The sequence below is a fragment of the Mirounga angustirostris genome, unplaced genomic scaffold, assembly GCF_029215605.1.
Source record: "Mirounga angustirostris isolate CCGP_5_RB_7025 unplaced genomic scaffold, mMirAng1.0.hap1 SCAF_2, whole genome shotgun sequence".
NCBI classification, from domain to species: Eukaryota; Metazoa; Chordata; class Mammalia; order Carnivora; family Phocidae; genus Mirounga; species Mirounga angustirostris.
The window spans coordinates 9700929-9720808 of record NW_026991710.1 but is presented as its reverse complement, the minus strand read 5'-3'; the positions used below and the strand labels follow the sequence as shown (position 1 = coordinate 9720808).

General features: G+C 44.3%; 1 protein-coding gene across 3 annotated transcripts in view; it reads left to right on the top strand.

Moving 5' to 3' along the window:
- RAB28 (RAB28, member RAS oncogene family) overlaps positions 1-19880 on the top strand; it is a 148100-nt gene that overhangs the window by 92420 nt on the left and 35800 nt on the right. The window contains exons 7-8 of one of the 3 annotated variants that reach the window (XM_054508992.2): positions 2301-2395; positions 3671-4540. The exons of 1 other annotated variant lie outside the window; for it this stretch is intronic. In XM_054508992.2, coding sequence (XP_054364967.1) covers positions 2301-2390 — 90 coding nt within the window. In that variant the 3' untranslated portion in view covers positions 2391-2395; positions 3671-4540. Of the gene's footprint in view, positions 1-2300; positions 2396-3670; positions 4541-19880 lie in introns of those variants that run through there. One more of the 3 variants, XM_045881475.3, reaches the window with a different exon arrangement.

Below are 19880 nucleotides of genomic sequence, written 5' to 3'. Positions count from 1 at the left end.
ATGTGTTACTACTGTCTGGATTAAGACACAGTTGCAGAATTGGCCAAATTGATCTTTTAGTGTCCTCCCGAGAGCCCATCTCTATACTCTTTACACCTTCCTGCCCCAGCGCCTAGGTTGCTTTCTTGCTTACCCTCTGCATAGCTGCCGCTTGCATTTCCAGTATCCACTCACAAATAAATACTCTGACAAAATAAGGGTTAAGCCGGTGTTCAGCCACACAGCTTCTTTCCTCTTAGGGCCATTTCTTTATTTTCACTCCATTAACTAATAGCAGAGAATAATAGCAGAGTGTACTTTGTGGCTCCACAGGTAAAAGTTGGTGTTTTGTAGGTAACATTTTCTCTGAAAACATCAATGAATGGCTTGTAAACAAGCTGACTACTCTGAAACCACCATGAAGTTTATGGCATGGAAATCATGTTTTTCTCCTCATAGAAAGCAAAGTTTTGAATCTGCAGAGCCTTATTAGTCTGGCTTCCAGTTCAGAAACTTTGTACAAAGCTTTATGTCACCACAGCCAAGGCCTCCAAGAAAGATGTTGCCTTGTTAGTTCTTCATTAATTTGATGAAAATTAATGGTGAAAATCCAAGTCATTTATGTTAGTCAATACTTCAACCAAAATGTCTTGACCACAGGTCAGTAACCTGGTTGTGTTTATAGGATAGGGTTTAAACCAACATTGTGGAGGATTAATGAGTTGCTTACTGATTATGAAAATCCCTTTTCTTTATTGTAACCCATAGTTTGGCATGAAACAGTTAGGTTTGGGGAGGTCAGATAATGGTGTTCAACGTTAATACCTCATGTGGCAGTTGGTAATGCTTCTGTTGATAGCATCAGGCTGAATGCCTAGTAAATCATGAGTCTTGTCCAGAAGTTAATGCTGCTTGCTAGAGAATTGGAGCAGAGCCCATCCAAGGCTAATATACCATAGATTCCTCTTCACTCACTCTCAGTTGTTTATCCAATCGTTATAAATATTATCACAAAAAACTGCCCATATTAATATGTGTTTCTTTTTTTTTTTAAGATTTTATTTATTTATTTGAGAGAGAGAGAATGAGAGACAGAGGGCGTGAGAGGGAGGAGGGTCAGAGGGAGAAGCAGGCTCCCCGCCAAGCAGGGAGCCCGATGCGGGACTCGATCCCGGGACTCCAGGATCATGACCTGAGCCGAAGGCAGTCGCCCAACCAACTGAGCCACCCAGGCGCCCCTAATATGTGTTTCTATATGTGTTAATTAATAGATACTAATATGAAGAAAGATTTTCTGAAATAAGATATTTGAAATCATAAAAAAATGAGGATAATTTTAAGTCTAAGACATTTGAGGGGAGGACGTTACCGCTATCATACGTATTTGTCGTACATGCTCTTTTCATCCTAAGGGTTATAGCAATCCAAAACCTGTCAAAGTAGTTTTGATTTTTTATTTAGCAAAACTCCTTTAGATGTTTGAAACAGTAGCTATTGTGCTTCAATACTGTATGTCAGGACTTTTTCTTAAATGATAGAAAATGTGTTTTGTTTCTATATGGAATTTGGAAGCATGGAGGTGAGGGTTATGTGGGACAAAGGAATGAGCATCAAAAAGAAGTCTTTGACAAGTAATGGGTATTAAGTGTAAAGATTGTAAGTGGCACATGGCTTCCTCAGATTTATGCATCCACTCCCCACCTTCAGAGAAAATTAATTACTCCTTCCCCTCTCTTCCCACAAGATATTATAAGTCCACTAGTAAAGCTCTTATCTTGTATGGCAATTAGCTGTGTACATGTTTCTTTCCCCACTTAGTCCAGAGCACCTTGTGAACAGAGATTGTGTAATTCAACCGTGCATTCCCAGTGTAGAGTGACTGGCACATAGATCTTCAGTAATGTTTGTTGAAGAAGATGGAATTAAATACTTTTACTGCACTTTAGTATAGGAAATCCCTGTAATTCTTTGTTGTCCTCTGAAATTCTGGGTGTTATAGATATAATGTGTAATTGTGACACCAAAAGTAGAACTCCCATCTTGCCTGGGAGGTTCAGTAGACATGTCTATTTCAATAATTAAATAGAGTTGCAAAGAATAACATTTCATGGATCTTCATTCATTTTCTTTCTTTTTATATGCATATATTCTGCTGTTTTTTTCTGTGACATGTTTAAATTTATGTGTTTGTTTCTTTTTCTGCTTTGATGTTCCCTTCTATTTTCAGTCATTGAACATACTTTCCTTTTTTTCTTTCTTTTCTTACCCCCCCCCCCACCCACTTTCTTCTTCATCTTGTTTATGTTGTACGGAATTGACAGCATATTGTCAGGGCAGAAATAGTGAAGTACCCGGAAGAAGATAATCGACATACCAACTCTGCTCAGAGTAGAATCTGTTCAGTACAGTAGTGCAGGTATTAATGGGTAAATTGATTGCAATTTGGGGGAGGAGGGTGGGGGAATAATGGATGCTATCTTGCTCTTTATTCCTTATGAGTAGAGAAGTTCAAATGATTATTGTACATGATTGGGAGTTAATATTGTTAATTGTAAGGCCTGTTTTAGAACTTTGAAAAATTGATTCTTTGCCAGGAGACTGACAAACAAGGAATTGGAGCAAATTAAAATAACATTTCAGTTACTTTCAAACATATTTGTCTTTATCGTTGTGTTTATCACATGTGCAGTGAAGTGGAGAGTTGAGACAGTTATTTCATTATTCAGTCCTTCCCATTTTTCCTGAAATAGCATGGTAATTGAAAGGGTATTTTTAAAATTTGCCTTGAATTACCTTTCTTTGTCTGCTTCTGTGTGCAGACTTAGTAATAGAGTTGAGAACAGTGAAGGAGCTGTTTTAATTTAAATTATTACTTAGGGCATATTGCTAAATTCATCATTGAAGATATTCCTTGAAGTGTGGGTTAGAGGGATGGAAAGAAGAGTTAAAAGTGTCTTTTGGTTTAAATTATTTTAAAAACATGAATATGAGGTAATTTTCTAAATTTTTCATTCTGTATTTTGTTAGAGTCATTATTCATAACCCAATCGTGAGCTCTCTGGAAGTAAATTAGAGATTTGGGAGGAAAGTTTTAAAAATTGGAAAAGTTTTAAAAATTGGTTTGCTCAAAACATTTCTCCTTTATATGTGCCTTCTATATAACATTTACACGTTTTCTGACTAACTCACAAATTGCTGCAGACATTCTAAAAAAGTTATGGCTGGGTATAATGGTTTATTTAAATATTAATAAATAATGACATATTTTACTTTGAAATTATGAAGTCTTGCCTATGAATTAAAGTATGTGAATGATTAATTCTCATTCATTTGCTTTAAATTATAACTAGGCTTTAATTTTTCTTATTGATGTGTCAATTTTGTGTTAGACTTGTGGTAACATCAAGTTAATGTCATAAAACCAGGGAAGACTCAGTAAAGGAATTGCTCTTCCATCCTTAAAAAACAAAAAACAAAACAAAAACAAAAAACAAACCGAAGCTCCTCACTCCCCAACATCTCAGCTCTACATCAGTTTGTTCTGATTGATTCTTTTAATATCAGCTCTGGCTTCATTTATGATGTCTATCATCAGGAGTTCACCACAGTTCAGAAAATAAAAATATACTTTAACAAGCTCTTTCTAAATGTTCTGATGTCCTGATAATAACTCTGTTTTCTTTTATGACAGAGGGTGGTGAAGGCAGATATTGTAAACTACAACCAGGAACCTCTGTCAAGAACTGTTAACCCTCCGAGGAGCTCTATGTGTGCAGTTCAGTGAGCGCACTTTACCTTTGTACCGGTGGTCCTGGCGGCCCTTCACCCCGTGTGGCCCGGGGCCTCTAGAAGCTCTGTTATCAGTGGCCATCTCTGTAGTGTTCAGTTAGCACTTTCCTCCCAGCTTCCTCGGCTCCTCGGCCTGGATGGGACTCAACTTTGGGGTGACACACTTGGAATCCATTAGACTGCTTCACTGAAAAAGAATAATGTTGGTTCTCTTTACGTTCTCCTTCTTTTTTCTCCGATGTAAACTTTTTTAGACAGATACGGAAACTATACAAGTCTTGATCAGCAGCCAGGATTTTGGCCCAGCACAGCTTCATTCTCTTATCTGAACTCCTACCTGGCAAAGTGCACTTCCGAGTGCAAACATTTAAACAAGTAATGTATTTTATCTACAGATGCTTCAGAAGGCATTCTTTTGCTGTCTGTTGTGAGTGAAAATATATAAAGTTGTATTCCACTGAAAATGCTTGAAATAAAGCTGTAATCTATTTTTTCATTTTTTTAAAAAGGGCCTAAATTGCTTATATTGTTGCTGTAGCTCACAAAGTGGTCAGTATTTGCTGCTGTATTTTCATTACTGTGTCATGGTCATTATGTGTTGTGTGATACTCAGGTTAGACGGCCTTCTGAAGTTTGATAAGTGTTCAGCTGATGTTTCCTCCAAACTGCATAAGAGCACGCCCAGAACAAGTCTCGGCTGTTGTTGGATCATAGTGGATCACACTGTACCTGATGTTCAGATGTTCTTCTGCAAATAAACTTATTTCAGTTACTTTTTTGGGGGAATTTTCTTTCAGGTGTCTTCCTTTTAGTTACAGTAAACAAAGTGTATTTGGATACCAAGTGAGGGATCACATGATGGTTAGTAAGCTTTCCGTCTCTTAGAGTTGTAGGTGATTTTGTTGGACTGATTTAAGTCTGTAGCCTGGCATGTCAGGGACTCCCCATGAGGTGCACCCTACCTCTCTCCCTTTTCTCATCCTCATCTCCTGTGCACTGCCTGCCTGTGCACAGACAGAGCCCTGGACTCACTCCTGTGTGCTTTATGATGCTCTGCCTTCCTGTCTTAACGCATGGGTCCCTCTGCCTGGAATTCCGCCCCCTGTGAATTCTCTCTTCTGCCAGCCAGCCTTTAGGCACTCTGAGGGCAGGGCTCTGTGTATCTTGGTCATAGTTGTGCTTGGCCTTGCCACATCAAAGCAGGAATGAATGCCATCCCTCCACAAAGCCAGTCCTCGTCTATATGGTGCAGTTCCCTGTGAGTACCTCTTGGATGGTCATTACCCCTTCTTGCCTCACATCACAGTTGTTTGTGTCCTCGTGTTTTATTACTTAACAAGCCACGAGTCTACTGAGAACAGTCCGGGTCTGTTCTGTTTCACGCCTCTCTGGAGCACCTAGCAGGGTGCCTTTCTCGAGAAGACTCGCCACAAGTATGTGCAGAAATTTTGGACACCTAATTTTACAGCTGTAAGGGATTTTAGAAAACTTGTTACTTAATATCCTGTGTGGCTAGGGAAACTGAAGTTTGGAGAGAAAAAGGAACTTGACAGAGGACATGGAATCAAAGCTAGACCCGATAGGAAATCTTCTGTCTCAAGGCCAGGGGTCACCACTTCTCGAGAGTGATCTGAGGTTGAAGAAATTTTAAAGATTGTGACTTCTGTAGTCATCAGGTAGCAAGTCTAATATTTTTTAACTGTGATTTCTATGTTTTTTTATTTTGTAGCAATTAAGTAGCCTTTTATGCCTTTCAAAGTGATAAGCCCTTCGAAGTATTTCATTTTATCCTTCCTTTTGGCATCTCCTAACAGGATGGCCCGTCTTCTAGGGAAAGCATATTCTCCCTGTGTTCTTCAGGAGAATATAAATTTGAATAAAAGAGAACTCAACTCTCAAGGACCTTACAGTCTAATAGGAGAAATATTTGTTGTTGCTATTTTATTTATTTAATTTTATTATTATTATTATTTTTTTTAAGATTTTTATTTATTTATTCATGAGAGACAGAGAGAGAGAGAGGCAGAGGGAGAAGCAGGCTCCCAAGGAGCAGAGAGCCCGATGCGGGACTCGATCCCAGGACCCTGGGATCATGACCTGAGCTGAAGGCAGACGCTTAACCATCTGAGCCACCCAGACGCCCTAATTTTATTATTTTTTAAAAGATTTTATTTATTTGACACAGAGAGAGCACAAGTAGGGGGAGGGGCAGAGGGAGAAGCAGACTCCCTGCTGAGCAGGGAGCCTGCCGTGGGCTTGAGATCCCAGGACCCCGGAGATCATGACCTGAGCTGAAGGCCAGAGGCTTAACCGACTGAGCCACCCAGGTGCCCCTCTTGCTGCTATTTTAAAAGCTCTGATTAAGTCTACTATTAAACTAAACTTTCCCTAGATTTTATGTTCAGTAAGAGATGAGGCCATGCTCTTGTGGTCATTTTGTGTTGTTTTTACATCTATGTGAAAACTGGAAGATTTTCAGATCTTTTTCTTAATCCAATTACTGCAGGTATGACTTACCACATATATATGATTGTACGAGCTAAGTGCTGCAAGGCATTCTGGAGGAAGCAGGGAGAAATTACGAGAGGCCTGTGATCACACCAAAGCACTTCAGCTGTGTGTTGACGCAGTTGGAGCGCTGAATGGGACTGAGCAGGGGGCAGGAGGGAGAATGGCCTTTGTAGGGTTGCTTTTCCTGGACATTTTCAGGCCCTTGTCACAAGAGCTGTTTTTTGTTTTTTTTTTAAAGATTTTATTTATTTATTTGTCAGAGAGAGAGAGCACAAGGAGGGGGAGCAGCAGGCAGAGCAGTAGAGGGAGAAGCAGGCTCCCCTGCGAGCAAGGAGCCCGATGTGGGGCTCGATCCCAGGACCCTGGGATCATGACCTGAGCCGAAGGCAGACGCCCAACGACTGAGCCACCCAGGTTCCTGAGCTGTGTTTTTTTTTTTTCTCACATCAATCTATGACAGGTGTATCATTGCCCTCATTTTACACATGAGGATGCCGAAGCTGAGAGTGAGTGAGTGAGTGCACCAGTTCCCTCCTTGAGTAGGCGGTAGAGCCAGGATCCACACAAACCATTTCTGAGGTAGGATAGACAAGGCCGGGTCCCGATTTAGGCTGCCTTCCATTTGTGAAGGTCACACACCTGCCCTCCTTCCTGGGAGTTGACCAGGCCTGAGTGTTTCTGGCGGTAGTGATGGTCAGTGTTGGTCCTTCCATCTTCTCACATGACCACCTAGACCAGTACTGTAGTCCAGAGAGGCCGAGGATGGTAAGTTTCCCCTCTGATCACCAAGGTGAGGATAGAAAATGTGCCCCCCTTCCCACCCTGTGCCTTTGGTCCCATCGGTTTTATGTCTTTCCCAGCTAAGCTTGACCCATCATTGAGAGCCTTTTGGGCCAGGAGAGCCAGCACAGTGAACATGCAACAGAGCATATGGCCAAAGCAGATTCCTGAATTCCATATTACAGTTTTCCCCATACCTCGGGTTTTATTTTTGAAACAAAAATGTAGGATTCATGCTTATTTTACTTTGACTGTTACCTCTCCTGTCTACAGTTTTTAATTTAAAAAATTACAAGTCTTTCCATCTAGTTTTAGGCACTTTGTCTCCTGAAGACACATGCTATAAAGTTTCAAACACATTGTGGTCACTTCTGGTGCTTATTGAACTTTCAAAAAACACAAAAGTTTTCAGCCAGAACTGGTCATTGGATGCTGCCTTTCAAGTGCACCCTCTATTATGTGTGGCAAACCGCTCTGGAGTGGTTTTTGGAGTGGCCCGAAGAACTGTGACTGCTTTATTATTCCAGGAGGAGGTAAGCCAGGGCCCTTTAAAGTCGATCACTGAAACAATGCAATGGAGCATAATAATTTGTGTGTCATTTAAAAATAGAAAAGTTCTCTGGCCATAGCCCATGCTAGTGATTGCTGTAATGTTGGACTTCCTGGAGGACAATTGCAAGATGCAAAGGCAATGGAAATGCAGACCTGCTGAGCACCATGGTAGACGTCTGCTCGCTGTCTCCCTGGCATCCATGCCACCGCTTCTCCCCGCAGCTTTTCCTCACTGCCTGGTGGAGCCCCGCCCCCTCCGTTTCCAGCCAGAGCTGGAAGAGCTCTAAGACTGGATCCTCCTTGGCTTGAACCCCTGAGGATATTAATTTCTCCTGGCTTCAGGGATTGGCTCAGAAATGAGGGGGTAACTCCATGAAAGCTAATGAAACTAGAGGGGACGTTTGCTGAAAAAGAAAAAAAAAGAAAAAAGCTTCTACCCCCTGAAGTTTCCAGGTTACTCTTTGCCCACTGGCCTTGAATGAGAAAGGCTATGGCTCTCAGCAACATTGGCCGCCATCTTGAGGACACCAAGGGAGGGCCTGCCCAGGTCCCAAAGCTGATGCCAAGGGGGCAGAGGTAAGAAGTTGAGAGAAGCCCAGTCGCTGAAACCTAGCCCCAGAGCAAGCAAGCCATGTCACAGATTGTTTTAATAGCGTGACTCAATTTCCTTTAGCATTTCAGCTGCTGTTTATGTTTTTTCTTAATTCTTACACAAACAACTATTATGTGTCAGGGCCTTGGCTTGGCACGTAAGACAGGTAAACATGATCTGTGTTTTGTCCTTAAGATCTTAGTCTAGGCACATGTATAACTCATCAAAATGTAATCAGACTGTTAAATGCTTCAATAAAACTGTAATATGATACAGGAAGATGTGGCTTAGCAGTGTGGTCAAATATGGATTTCAGGTAACAGGAATCAGAGTCACCTGTGTAACATAATTACCTTCAAAAGCGAATATAATCCTAGGCTACGTTAATGCAAAGAGAGTCCGCTCTCTGAGGTGATTTGTGCATGCAGATCACCTGGAGAATCTTGATTCAGTAGATCTGGGTGGGGTTTGAGGTTCTGCATTTATAACAAGCTCCAAATTGATATTTAATGCTGCTGGCTTTTGGACGACACTTCGAATTGCAAGGGATTAGACCATGCTTGCAGTATTTTCCCCTTACACAGGTACCCCTCTTTAAGAGGATGACAGAGCACGTGAGGGAATCCAATGTCCAGTGAAACAGTTGAAGGAAGACAGTATGCTTAATATGGAAAAGCGGGCCTCAGAGACACTCTGATGGAAGTCTTTAAATAGGTGAAAGATCGTGCTTTAGAAAAAGGCTAATCTGGGTGCCTGGGTGGCTCAGTTGGTTGGGCGACTGCCTTCGGCTCGGGTCATGGTCCTGGAGTCCCTGGATCGAGTCCCGCATCAGGCTCCCTGCTCAGCGGGGAGTCTGCTTCTCCCTCTGACCCTCCCCCCTCTCATGTGCTCTCTCTCATTCTCTCTCTCAAATAAATAAATAAAATCTTTAAAAAAAAGAAAAAGGCTAATCTACCATAGAACCTGTAGGACCCCAGAAACAGGATGGGTAGTAGAAGCCGTAGAAAGAAGATTGCAAACATCTGCTTCCCAAGGAGGGAAGAGATTGCTTTATGCAGTGTTGTGTGGTATCTCAGGTCTGCCTGCATGTGGCATCAGGGCTAGGTAGGCAAATAAATGAATAAAAAGCGATTAGGAGTATAAGGAAGTAGGGAGTGGGTGTTAAGCTGGAGTGCCCTGTCTAAAGCCATTCCAATCCGGTTTTTAAGTTCTTTCGGCCCAATAAAACCTATGTGTATATAGATCCACTTCTAGCCCATATAGAATCGCTGTGCCAACTGGAAAAACAAAATGTTCCTTTCTCAAGTCACTTTGCTTCCCTCTTTTAGAAAATTGCCACACTCTTTTGTTAGAACAAGGCATTTTGCTGTCCTGGAAAATGGGTGATAAATCTACTCTCCCTGTGAGATGAATGGCAGCCCATGGATGGCCTCGGCCTTGCGACTGGAAACCTTCGTGTCTGGATGTAAAACTGATGAAAGTAGAAGAGAAAATTATTCGTCCAACTTGTACTTGGAAAGCAAAATCCTAGTGTTCAGATCCTAGGGCCATATGATGCCCGGGGCTCCGGTCTCTGTCCCCACGTTACCAGGGCATCCTAAGTGTCAGGAGAGAGGTCACGCTGGGAAACCGGGAGAGGAGCGCTGAGAGTAGGTAAGCCCTGCCCAGAACAGCGTGAGGGAGTGGTCCGGCTGGATTTGATCAGGGAGGGGAGGCTGGGACTGACAGCCTCTCCTGAGACACCCTCCCTCCCAGCACCTTCAGCCCCGAGGAAGTGAACCTTTCCGTGGAGGAGGGCCTTTGGGCTGAGCTCAGAACCGCATACATTCCATTCTGTCTAGTCCTTCATCGCTTCAGTTTTCCACGCTGCAGAGCTGGGAACAAGAGGAAAGGCAGACTATTTGTTTTAAAGTCCTGCTTCCAAGTTGTATTGAATGTCCCTGGGCCTCCCACGCTGGAGATTGAAGTGAGGCTCGGGGCCGGAGGCTGGGCTGGAGAGGCAGCTCTCCCTGGCACCGCACAGAGGCCAGCTTGCTGAGCCACAATCACCTCGGGCCCTGGCCTCCTCAGTCCTTAGTGAACCCGGATCCACGGGTGGGGGATTCCTAGCCACTGTGTCTGCCAAGCCGCTTCTCCTTTCCCACTATTGCTGCCCTCATCCCCGATGCCTGGATTGCCCCAATGGCCTGCTTCCTTCCGAGACCTCCACAATCTGCTGCACACACAGCTGTGAGAATAAACTTGGCCCATGGGTTTGGATTAAGTTACTCTTGTTCCAAACTCCTCAATGGCTCCCCATGGCCTTTTCCATGAAAGGAAAATGACTTCCTCAGCTTGACATTCAGAATCCTCTAACAGCTTCCCCATTATTTTTTCTGAGACATCTGTTCATCTTCAACTCTGGTGACTACTTCGTTCTAGCCAGTGGTCCCTCACCTCTGTGTCTATACTGGGATTTTCTCTATGGAAGGAGGGACCCTGAAGAGGCAAGTTAGAAAACCTGCTCCTGCTGGCTCAAAACCAGTGGGCTGTATGACGAGTCGAACCACTTAATGTCTCCGGACTCAGTGTCCTGAGACCTATTTATGAAGAGCAGTTACATTTGCTCTTCACCATGGCTTATCATGGATGCAGTGCAGGTACATCCTGAGCTCTTTGTAAACATCTTCTCAGCTGGTGCATGTGGTAATCAGCCCTCAAGATGGCCCTGTGACCCTCACCTCCTGCTATCCACGTCCTGTGTCATCCCCTTTCATGCTGAATCACCATGGGGCATGGCTGGGGTGTGGGGTGTGATCTCCAGGGTGAGCTCAGAAGAGGCATTGTGGACTTCCACCTTGGTGCCTCCAGCTGCTCCTTCTGAGGGAAGCCAGACACCAAGCCATGATGACACCCAAGCAGCAATTTGGAGAGGGCCATCGAAAGAAGACGTTCCACCAGCAGTCGGCATCCACTTGCCAGCTTACTGATGTAGCCAGCTTGGAAATGAACCCTCTGGTTTTTCATCTGACTGCAATTTCACCGGAGGCCCTGTGTGAGATGTGCCCAACAGTGGTGCCCCCAAAGTCCACAGAAATGACGAGAGCTAATGAATCATGAATGTTGTTGGAGGTCGTTAAACCTTGGGACAATTTGCTTCACGGCACTAGGTGCCTCAGGTGGTGGGTATTTGTGTTCTCTCTGATAGATGGGGAAACTGAGGCTTAGGGCAGTTTAATAGCTTGCTGGAGGTCGTACAGTTGGGGAGTGATAGAACAGGAGTCCAAACCCAGGTCTGCCGGGCTCAGAAGCCTGACTTCTTCTTTTTTAAAGTTTATTTATTTAAGTAGTCTCTACGAACGCAATGTGGGGCTCAAACTCACGATCCCGAGGTCAAGAGTTGCATGCTTCTCCAGCTGAGCCAGCCAGGTGCCCCAAAAGCCTGACTTCTTAACTATCATGTGATGCTCCTCACTTATTAGTATCCCTGTGGCTGATGCACAGTAGGTGCTTATTAAGCAGTTTCAAATGAATGAACAAACTACTTTGATGACTGAATATATAAATGAATTACATGTATATACAACTAAAAATAATGAACATTTGCAATCTCTATTAAATCGGGTTGGAGTTTCTCCAAAAATGTTAATCTCCAAATGAAAGGACCCCTATCATTTTTCTGATTATGGAGATATTCTACTTGTGCACTGTTGGTGGGAATGTAAATTGGTGCAGCCAACTGTGCAGAACAGTATGGAGGTCCCTCAAAAAACTAAAGATAGAACTACCATGCAATCCAGGAACTCCACGTCTGGGTATTTTTCTGAAGAAAACAATAACGCTAATTTGAAAAGATATATGTGCCCTTATGTTCACTGCATCATAATTTACAACAGCCAAGATATGGAAACAACCTAAGTGTCCCTTAATAGATAAATGGATAAAGATGTGGTATATATGTCCAGTGGAACATTAGCTGTAAAAAAGGATGAGATCTTGCCATTTGTGACAGACCTAGAGGGTACTCTGCTAAAAGAAAGAAGTCAGAGAAAGACAAATGACATACGATTTCACATACGTGGAATCTTTTTTAAGATTTTATTTATTTGTTTGGCAGAGCGAGAGAGAGCACAAGCCGGGGGAGCGGGAGAGGGAGAAGCAGGCTCCCCATTGAGCAGGGAGTCCGATGCAGGGCTCGATCCCAGGACCCTGAGCCGAAGGCAGACACTTAACCCACTGGGCCACCCAGGACTCCCTTAGACATGGAATCTAAAAAACAAAACAAATGAACAAAACAAGATAGAAACAGACCCTTATTTATTTTTATTTACTTTTAAAGATTTTATTTATTTATTTGAGAGAGAGAGAGAGAGCGCACAAGCAGGGGGAGGGGCAGAGGGAGAAGCAGACTCCCCGCTGAGCAGGGAGCCGAACGCGGGGCTCCATCCCAAGACCCCGGGATCGTGACCTAAGCTGAAGGTAGACGCTTCACCAACTGAGCCACCCAGGTGCCCCAAAACAGACTCTTAGATACAGAGAACAAGCTAGTGGTCACCAGAGGAGAAGCGGGTTGAGAGGATGGGAGAAAGAGGTGAAGGGGATTAGTAGGTTCAAACTTCCCATTATAAAATAAATAAGTCATGGGGATGGAATGTACAGCATAGGAAACATAGTCAATAATATTGTAATAACATTGTGTGGTGACAGATGGTAACTAGACCTGTCATGGTGATCATTTCATGATGTATAAAAATACCAAATCACTATCTTGTACATCTGAAATATCAAATCACTATCTTGTACATCTGAAACTACTATAATATTGTATGCCAATTATATATTTTTTTAAAAAAGCCTAATAGCCCTCCTATTCTTCAGCAATAATCACTAGATGACTTTTCAAATCAGTGGGGAAATGGTGTTATCATTCAACAAGTAGTATTAGGATAACGAGCCAACAATGAGGAATGAGCATAAACCTGGATCCCTGCCTCCCACCACAAGTCTACTCAAGATGTAAATATATGAGATAAAACTTTAAGAGTTATTTTAAAATACTGTAAAGTAATACAGAGGAAAATAAAATCACCCTTCCCCTGCTCATTATTGTTGACATTTTGATGAAAAGCCACCTTCCAGATCTCTCTGTGCATCAGTCCACAAGTCTGTACTAATAATGAGTTGCATTATATTAAATAACTCATTCTGAAATTAGCGTTTATCACTAAGTGATATTATAGGTCTTTTCCTACATCCATGAGCATGAACACACATCATCATTTTTAATGGCTTCCTGGTTTTCAAGTGTATAATGTGATAATTTATTTAATCATTCCTCCATCTATGGACATATGTTGTTTTCCCATTTTCACTGTTACTGGAAACTATGCTTTGTTGAAAATCCTATGTATAACTTTCTACATTTGCCTTGATATATTTATCCATGGAATAAATTTCTAGAAGTAGAATTCTGGCTCAAAGGTATCTTGAAAATAATTTTGTATTTTCATAAATTTTACCAAACTGCGATTCAGAAATATTATACAGTTTAACCTGCTAATGGCAGGTGAAAGTGTCCACTTCCCAGTGACCTTGGCGACATTAGAGAACAGCGAATTGCTTTCGCTGACCTGATTCGTGCCCTACACGGCACCATTGTGGACTGACTTCCATCAACAACCGTGAGCAAAGGCAGATACGGTCTCCGTGCGACAGTGAAGACTTGTGTCTACAGGAACATTTTCCTGCTGCCTCTCTTTTGTTCTTAACGTGTTCTAGATGTCAGATAGTGCCTTCTATACCCAGTAAATATCCTTAGAAAGCTTTCATTCAAAACCATTTATTCTAACTTGAATTGTATAAAATCACAACACACAAGTGGCTTATTAAAACAAAAGTAACCAGGCTTCCATATAAGGAGCCTTTGTTTTCCTTACTCTTCTCTGCCTTCCTCTGAAGTCTTTGTCCTTCCCACCCGCAACCCTGATCCCATTGGGCAGAAGTTACTAAGCCCCCTCGTGCCCCTGGCTTGTACATGGAGGTGAGTCCTCTATATTTTCATCTGATGACAGCCTCACTAGACACCCAGGTGGGGAGCTCGAGCTCATGGAGACCACCATCCAGCCCCGAGGCTGTGACTCTCCCCTTCCGACCATGAGCTCTCTAAGAGCCTTGACTGTGGACTGAGGGGCGAACCTTGTCTGAACCACTAGCCAGCTGTATGACCTTGGGCACACTCCTCCACCTCCGTCCGGCTCCATGTCTTTATCCGCAGCGAGTTTGTGACGTGGAATCAGTGGTTCCCAAACTTAGCTGATCATCACAATGACACGAGAAGCTTGACGGATACCAGTTCTGGGGCTCAACCCTAGATGCAGGGCCCCGGAGGCTGTTTGGAAACCACTGGGCAAACTCACCCCTCAGTGTATCTACCACTCCCTTACATGACCGAAAACATACTGCCAGTTTTGAAGTGTCACTTTGCAAGTCTGTAAAATGGAATGATCACCATGGTGACTATCCTAGGAACTTCCTGGGGCTGATGTGAGACTCTAATCATGGGAGGAAAAATTTCGAAAACGTCTAACAATTCCAGACAAGCATGTGGACTATTGATCTTTTCTGTTTGCTTTTCTTGGTGTGACTTGGAGTCCAGTTTTGGCTCACTGAGCCTGGTAGAGTCTCCCCAGTTATGGCTAGGCAATCTCCTGCTGATGCCCCTCTGTTGCTTCTTCCACCAACAGTCTAGATTCCCTTGAAACTCCTCATTTGTTTCTAATTTGGGAGTGAAGGGTTGTCTCCTCCAGGCTTCCCAAACACCCTTGGCTCTTGAGCCAGCTTAACCATTTCCTCTCACCCCCCCCCCCCCCCGTTCTGTCCCTTATCCCAATCCTCTGACACCTTCTCAGATTTGTCTTCCAAACTGGCAGGTGGCCCACAGACTGGCTAGCTGCCTTGTGTTTGGGTCAGGGCGGAGGGAAGATGCCGTAGAAGCTGACAGACAGCTGAGTGAACCAAGATGTGTGCTCCATCTCCCAACTCCCTCCCCAACCGTGTGCAGAGGGGACAAGTCTGGCTTGTCCTCGGAGGCCCAGCCCTGAAGACAGTGGAAGACAGGGGACAGGAGAGGGAAGAGAGGGAAGGCTTACTGAGAGGTTTACTGAGGAGCTAGCTACTCTGCACCAGGTCCCATGCCAGGCGCTCTGTGCCTGTTTTTCAGAACAGGCGACCTTCCTAGCACATCTGCTTTACCAGGCAGTATGTACAGAAGCCATCGGTTGAGTCCTCATCCCAGGCAGTGGCCGCTCGGAGTCTCATGTTGCAGATCAGAAAACAGTGACTCAGAGGAGTGACGGGTCTCTGTCCCAAATCACACGGTCCGCAAGAGGCAGAACCGGGATTTGAACTCTGTTCTTCGTGACTCCAGAGTCTGTCCTGCCCCATGGGAATGGCGGTGAGTCACGCTCCGTATTTAGCCTTTACATTTCCAGGGAAACGCTTGAGCCTAGAATGGGATTTCTTTTAAGTTTTTGGAGCCAAAATTATTTTAATTTTATGGCTAGGAAAAATGTAAACTTACATTTTCAGCCGACCAGAGATGATAAAGTATGCATTTGTCAAATAAAATTCTTTGCTGTGATAAAGTAAATCATTCCTTGGCCTGGTAAAAAATTACGTCTCCCTCGAACGGTTTTCCCTGCAGCCTTTGCTAATATTTCTGTTATCTCTATTAGGGATTACAATGATGAATGCCCTTTTATTCGCATCGTTAAGCACTTCAGTGAATGTGTGAACACATAGAGCATCATAAGTCATCGGGAAATGAAACAATGTGGTTTCCTGGAAAGAAGAAAAGTCTTGAGAGTCTGACAGATTGGGGTGCGCATTCTGTCTCTGCCACTCTCCAGCGATGCAAACTTGCTCAAATTCCTTAGCTTCTCTGGGTCTCAGTTTCTCCGATGTGTAAAACGTAGATAATACTTATCTCACTGGGCAATTTAAAGGATGGAATGAAGTGCCATTACTTCTGGTACTTGGCACGGTTTCTGGCATGAAGTAAGTGCATAATAAATGTCAGGGTTATTATTGGAATGACTCTCAAGGTAACTAGTTATTTAATGACATGCTTGGGTCTCACTTTCGTTATTCATCTTCAGGGCAGCAAGACGGAGTCTCGCTAGGCCTTACTGTCCAGTGGGCCCAGCTGTTGCTGTCCTGCCCCAATTAGAAATGGCTCAGGCAGGAGGCAGGTAAAGCTCATGAGTGGGCATATCTGTTGAGATCTTTTTGGCTGCAAGTAACCGAACATTTAACTTAGTGTCTCAGACAATTAAGAATATCAATCGCCTCTTACAACAAGTATCCTCAGGGTAAGTGGATTCCAGGGTTTTTGAACTGAGTTGCTCAAACATGCCGCCAAGTTCCCAGATGCTTCCCTTTCTTCTTTGCCATTCTCAGCCTGTTGGCTGTTAGGCTGGCTGCCTTGTGGTCCCAGAATGGCTGCAATAACTCTAGGCTTTACAACTTTATATCGCAAAACCCAAAAGTCAGAAATAGGAAAGGGGGTCCATTCTATTCTCATGTCTCCTCCAAAGAAAGAAGAAAAATTTCCCCAAACCCCCACCTCCCAGAAGACTTCTCATTCCTTTTGTTGGCCAGAATTTTATCAAATGCTCATCCCAGACTAGCGGTATGGGAAATGGTTAGGGCCAGTGACTCTCAGCTCTGGAGGAGAATGAATCAGGAAGTCTTTCAAATACATGTCGATGCCTAGGTTATACCCTTAGAGATTGGTTTAATTGGGCTCGGTTGGTGCCCAGGTGAGCACTCAGGAGAGCACGTGTGTGCGTACACACTTGAGGATGAGGCTTAAGAATCACTGGTGTGATTCTCCTAAGTTTTAGCCCCTGGTATGCGGGGTGCCTTAGCCTTCCCTGGAGCACATGGCCGCAGGATATCTTAGCCAAATTGAAGTTCTGGAAAGGGTTGCGTGGCTATTTAGACATCCAAAAGAATCTGCAGTTGTAGGGAGCTAGGTGCAGTTATAGGGAGCTAGGGAAGCTCGGGAAAGAAGGAGTGGAGTAGGAGCTGTTAAGCTCACTCACCTGAGACCCTTGCACTCCGGGAGGGAGAGGGGTCCCCCTGCAGCTGTGATATGCCCTCCGAGCAGCCCGCACCAGAATGACCACAGCTGCTTACGATCGAAAATGCAGCTGCCTGGCTGAACTGCAGATCCAGCGTCTGAATCTCTGCGAGTTTGCGCTTTTAACAAGCTCCCTAGTTGATTCTTACGCTCATTGATGAGTCAAGAAAACTGCCTAGTGGATTTCATCGTCAGCCCCATTACCACAAGCCTTCGGAAAATGACAAGCGCCTCCTTTTCCTAGAAAAGTTAGGATACCTGGATTAGGGCACATGGCATTGTGAGAAGAACACATATTAAACTCCCGTTCTGCCCCCTGTAAATTGCATCAGTTTGGTTAATTTGATCTCTCTGAGCCTCGGTTTTATTGAAACGAGGTCAGAGGATACTATTACCTCTTGGAGTAGTTTTGAGGTTAAAGAAGATGAGCGCAGGGAGAGCAGCCAGCACAGGTAGGACTCGTAGGTGTCACTGTTCCCCGAGAGTGGGTTTTCCTATTCCAGGTAAGAACATATACTTGCAGCTGCCCTGGGGTCTTTTCCGCTTGACCCAAGCGGTGGTGCCCTATTTGAGGCAGGAACGGCTCAGTTCCTCTGTGTCGTTTGGACGGGAGTCCCGGCAGGGAGCTGGTCAGAGAGGGGCCCTTGGCTGCGGGAGGTGGAAGGTCTTCAAAGGCCCTGCAGGAAAGAGTGACGTGTGAGCTCTGGTTGGATTCTAGGCTCTACCGGAGCCTGCAGAGTCCACTCCTTGCTGCTGAATGGAAGCTCTGGGCATGGCCAGCCTCGCCCCGTCAGCCCAGCGGCTTCTTGATCTGCCTACTGCCCAAGAAAGAGTCAAGCGTAAACTAACAGTTCAGGGAAATGTGCTGTCAGGTCACTGAACCAACATGTTATAGTTAATCTGTTAAAAACAGCAATGCCCCCCCCTTCCCCATTTGTAAACATCACCCTGATAGGCCTTTTATAGCATATACAACCCAGGAAAATGAATGGCATTGCACCGGCTGCCTGGGAATCGGTGTCCCCTGGGCTTGTCCAGATGACCCCCCCGATTTCGCTCAACCCAACCTAACCCTACTCACACGGACTTACCTGAGCTCTGTGCGGGCTCCCAGGCTGGGGGCCAGGGATTTCCAAGGCGGAGCAGGGAAGACCCTCCATCATTAAAAAGCTCAGAGAATGGAGGATAAAGTAACTCTGGGAGATGGTGTGTAGGGGCGTGATCGTGGACAGAGAAGTCAGGCAACCCTGGGCTTGGATTCTGGTTCTCAAGCTCAATGCTGTGTGTGGCTTGGCAAGGTCATGAGTCCCATCCTAAATGTATTTAATTTCTGCAGCTTTAACTCCGCATGCTTGGTAAAACAGCATGAAAAGAAGAGAACTATTATATATAATGTGGGTGATTTTGCCTGCCAGTCCATTCAGTTGAGCACGTATCCTGGCCTGGGAGGTAGGGATCTGTGCTGAGTCAATGTGGTTCTGCTTGGCTCCTGCCTTGAGAATCTCGCTGTGTTGGGTGTGATTCAAGCATTTAGGGTAATCATATTTGACTGCAGACCTTTCTTGCTTTGCTTGCTGACTTCGGAATCCAAGCCGTGGGGAAGAAGGGATTTCATTCTATCTATACCCCTCACCCCCATGGTAGTGGCACTGCATAGACTCTATTAGGTCATTTCCCCTTCCAAAGTGGGAGTCTCCTTGAGGGAGGAATCTGATTCTTCACCAACTGCTCTTCTCTTCTAGAGTCTAGTATAGAGCCCTACCTTTTTTTTTTTTTTTTTAAGATTTTATTTTCTTATTTGAGAGACAGAGAGATAGCAAGAGAGAGCACGAGCAGGGCAAGCAGGTAGCCTGACATGGGGCTCTATCCCAGGACCCTGAGATCATGACCTGAGCTGAAGGCAGACGCTTAACCAACTGAGCCACGCAGGCGCCCCACAGAGCCCTACACTTAATAAATACTAAAATGAACTCTTAGTGCTTATCTGCTCCCAGCTCCTGCTTAAATGAAAGCAGAAATTGGAACATTTAATTATGACTCAACCTCTCTAGCCAAGCTGGTCAGCTCAGGGTGAGCTCTTGATCCAAAGAGACCAGTGAGTTCCTTCTCTAGGATTAGTGAATTTAGGAATGGAACGTGGCTTAGAAATGAAAGAGGGAAACAGAGTTTTTGATGGCATTCAGACCCCTGGAGTCAATATATCCTAGAGTCCACGGAGACCTTTCTGTCCTTGAGTGAGAACCAGCATCCTTACAAGAAACTCACATGCTCACCTAAGCTAGCTCAAGGTAGGTTTCACTTCCTTGCAGCCAAAGTCATCTTGAGCAATGCAATAATTTAGATAGAAAATGACATGATGTCACTTGGATTGAAGGATCAAGAGAGCCTTGTTGGCAGAGATCCTTGCAGGCAATCCTGCCTTAAGAATGAATGCTGTTGAAGGACATGGGAGTGGCCGCAGAGCTGAAGTAATGAGGTGAAAGCCACAAACCCTGATATAAGTAGACTCCGTAGATGAAAATCTCTTAGATCAATCAGTTTGGATGAACTGGTTAT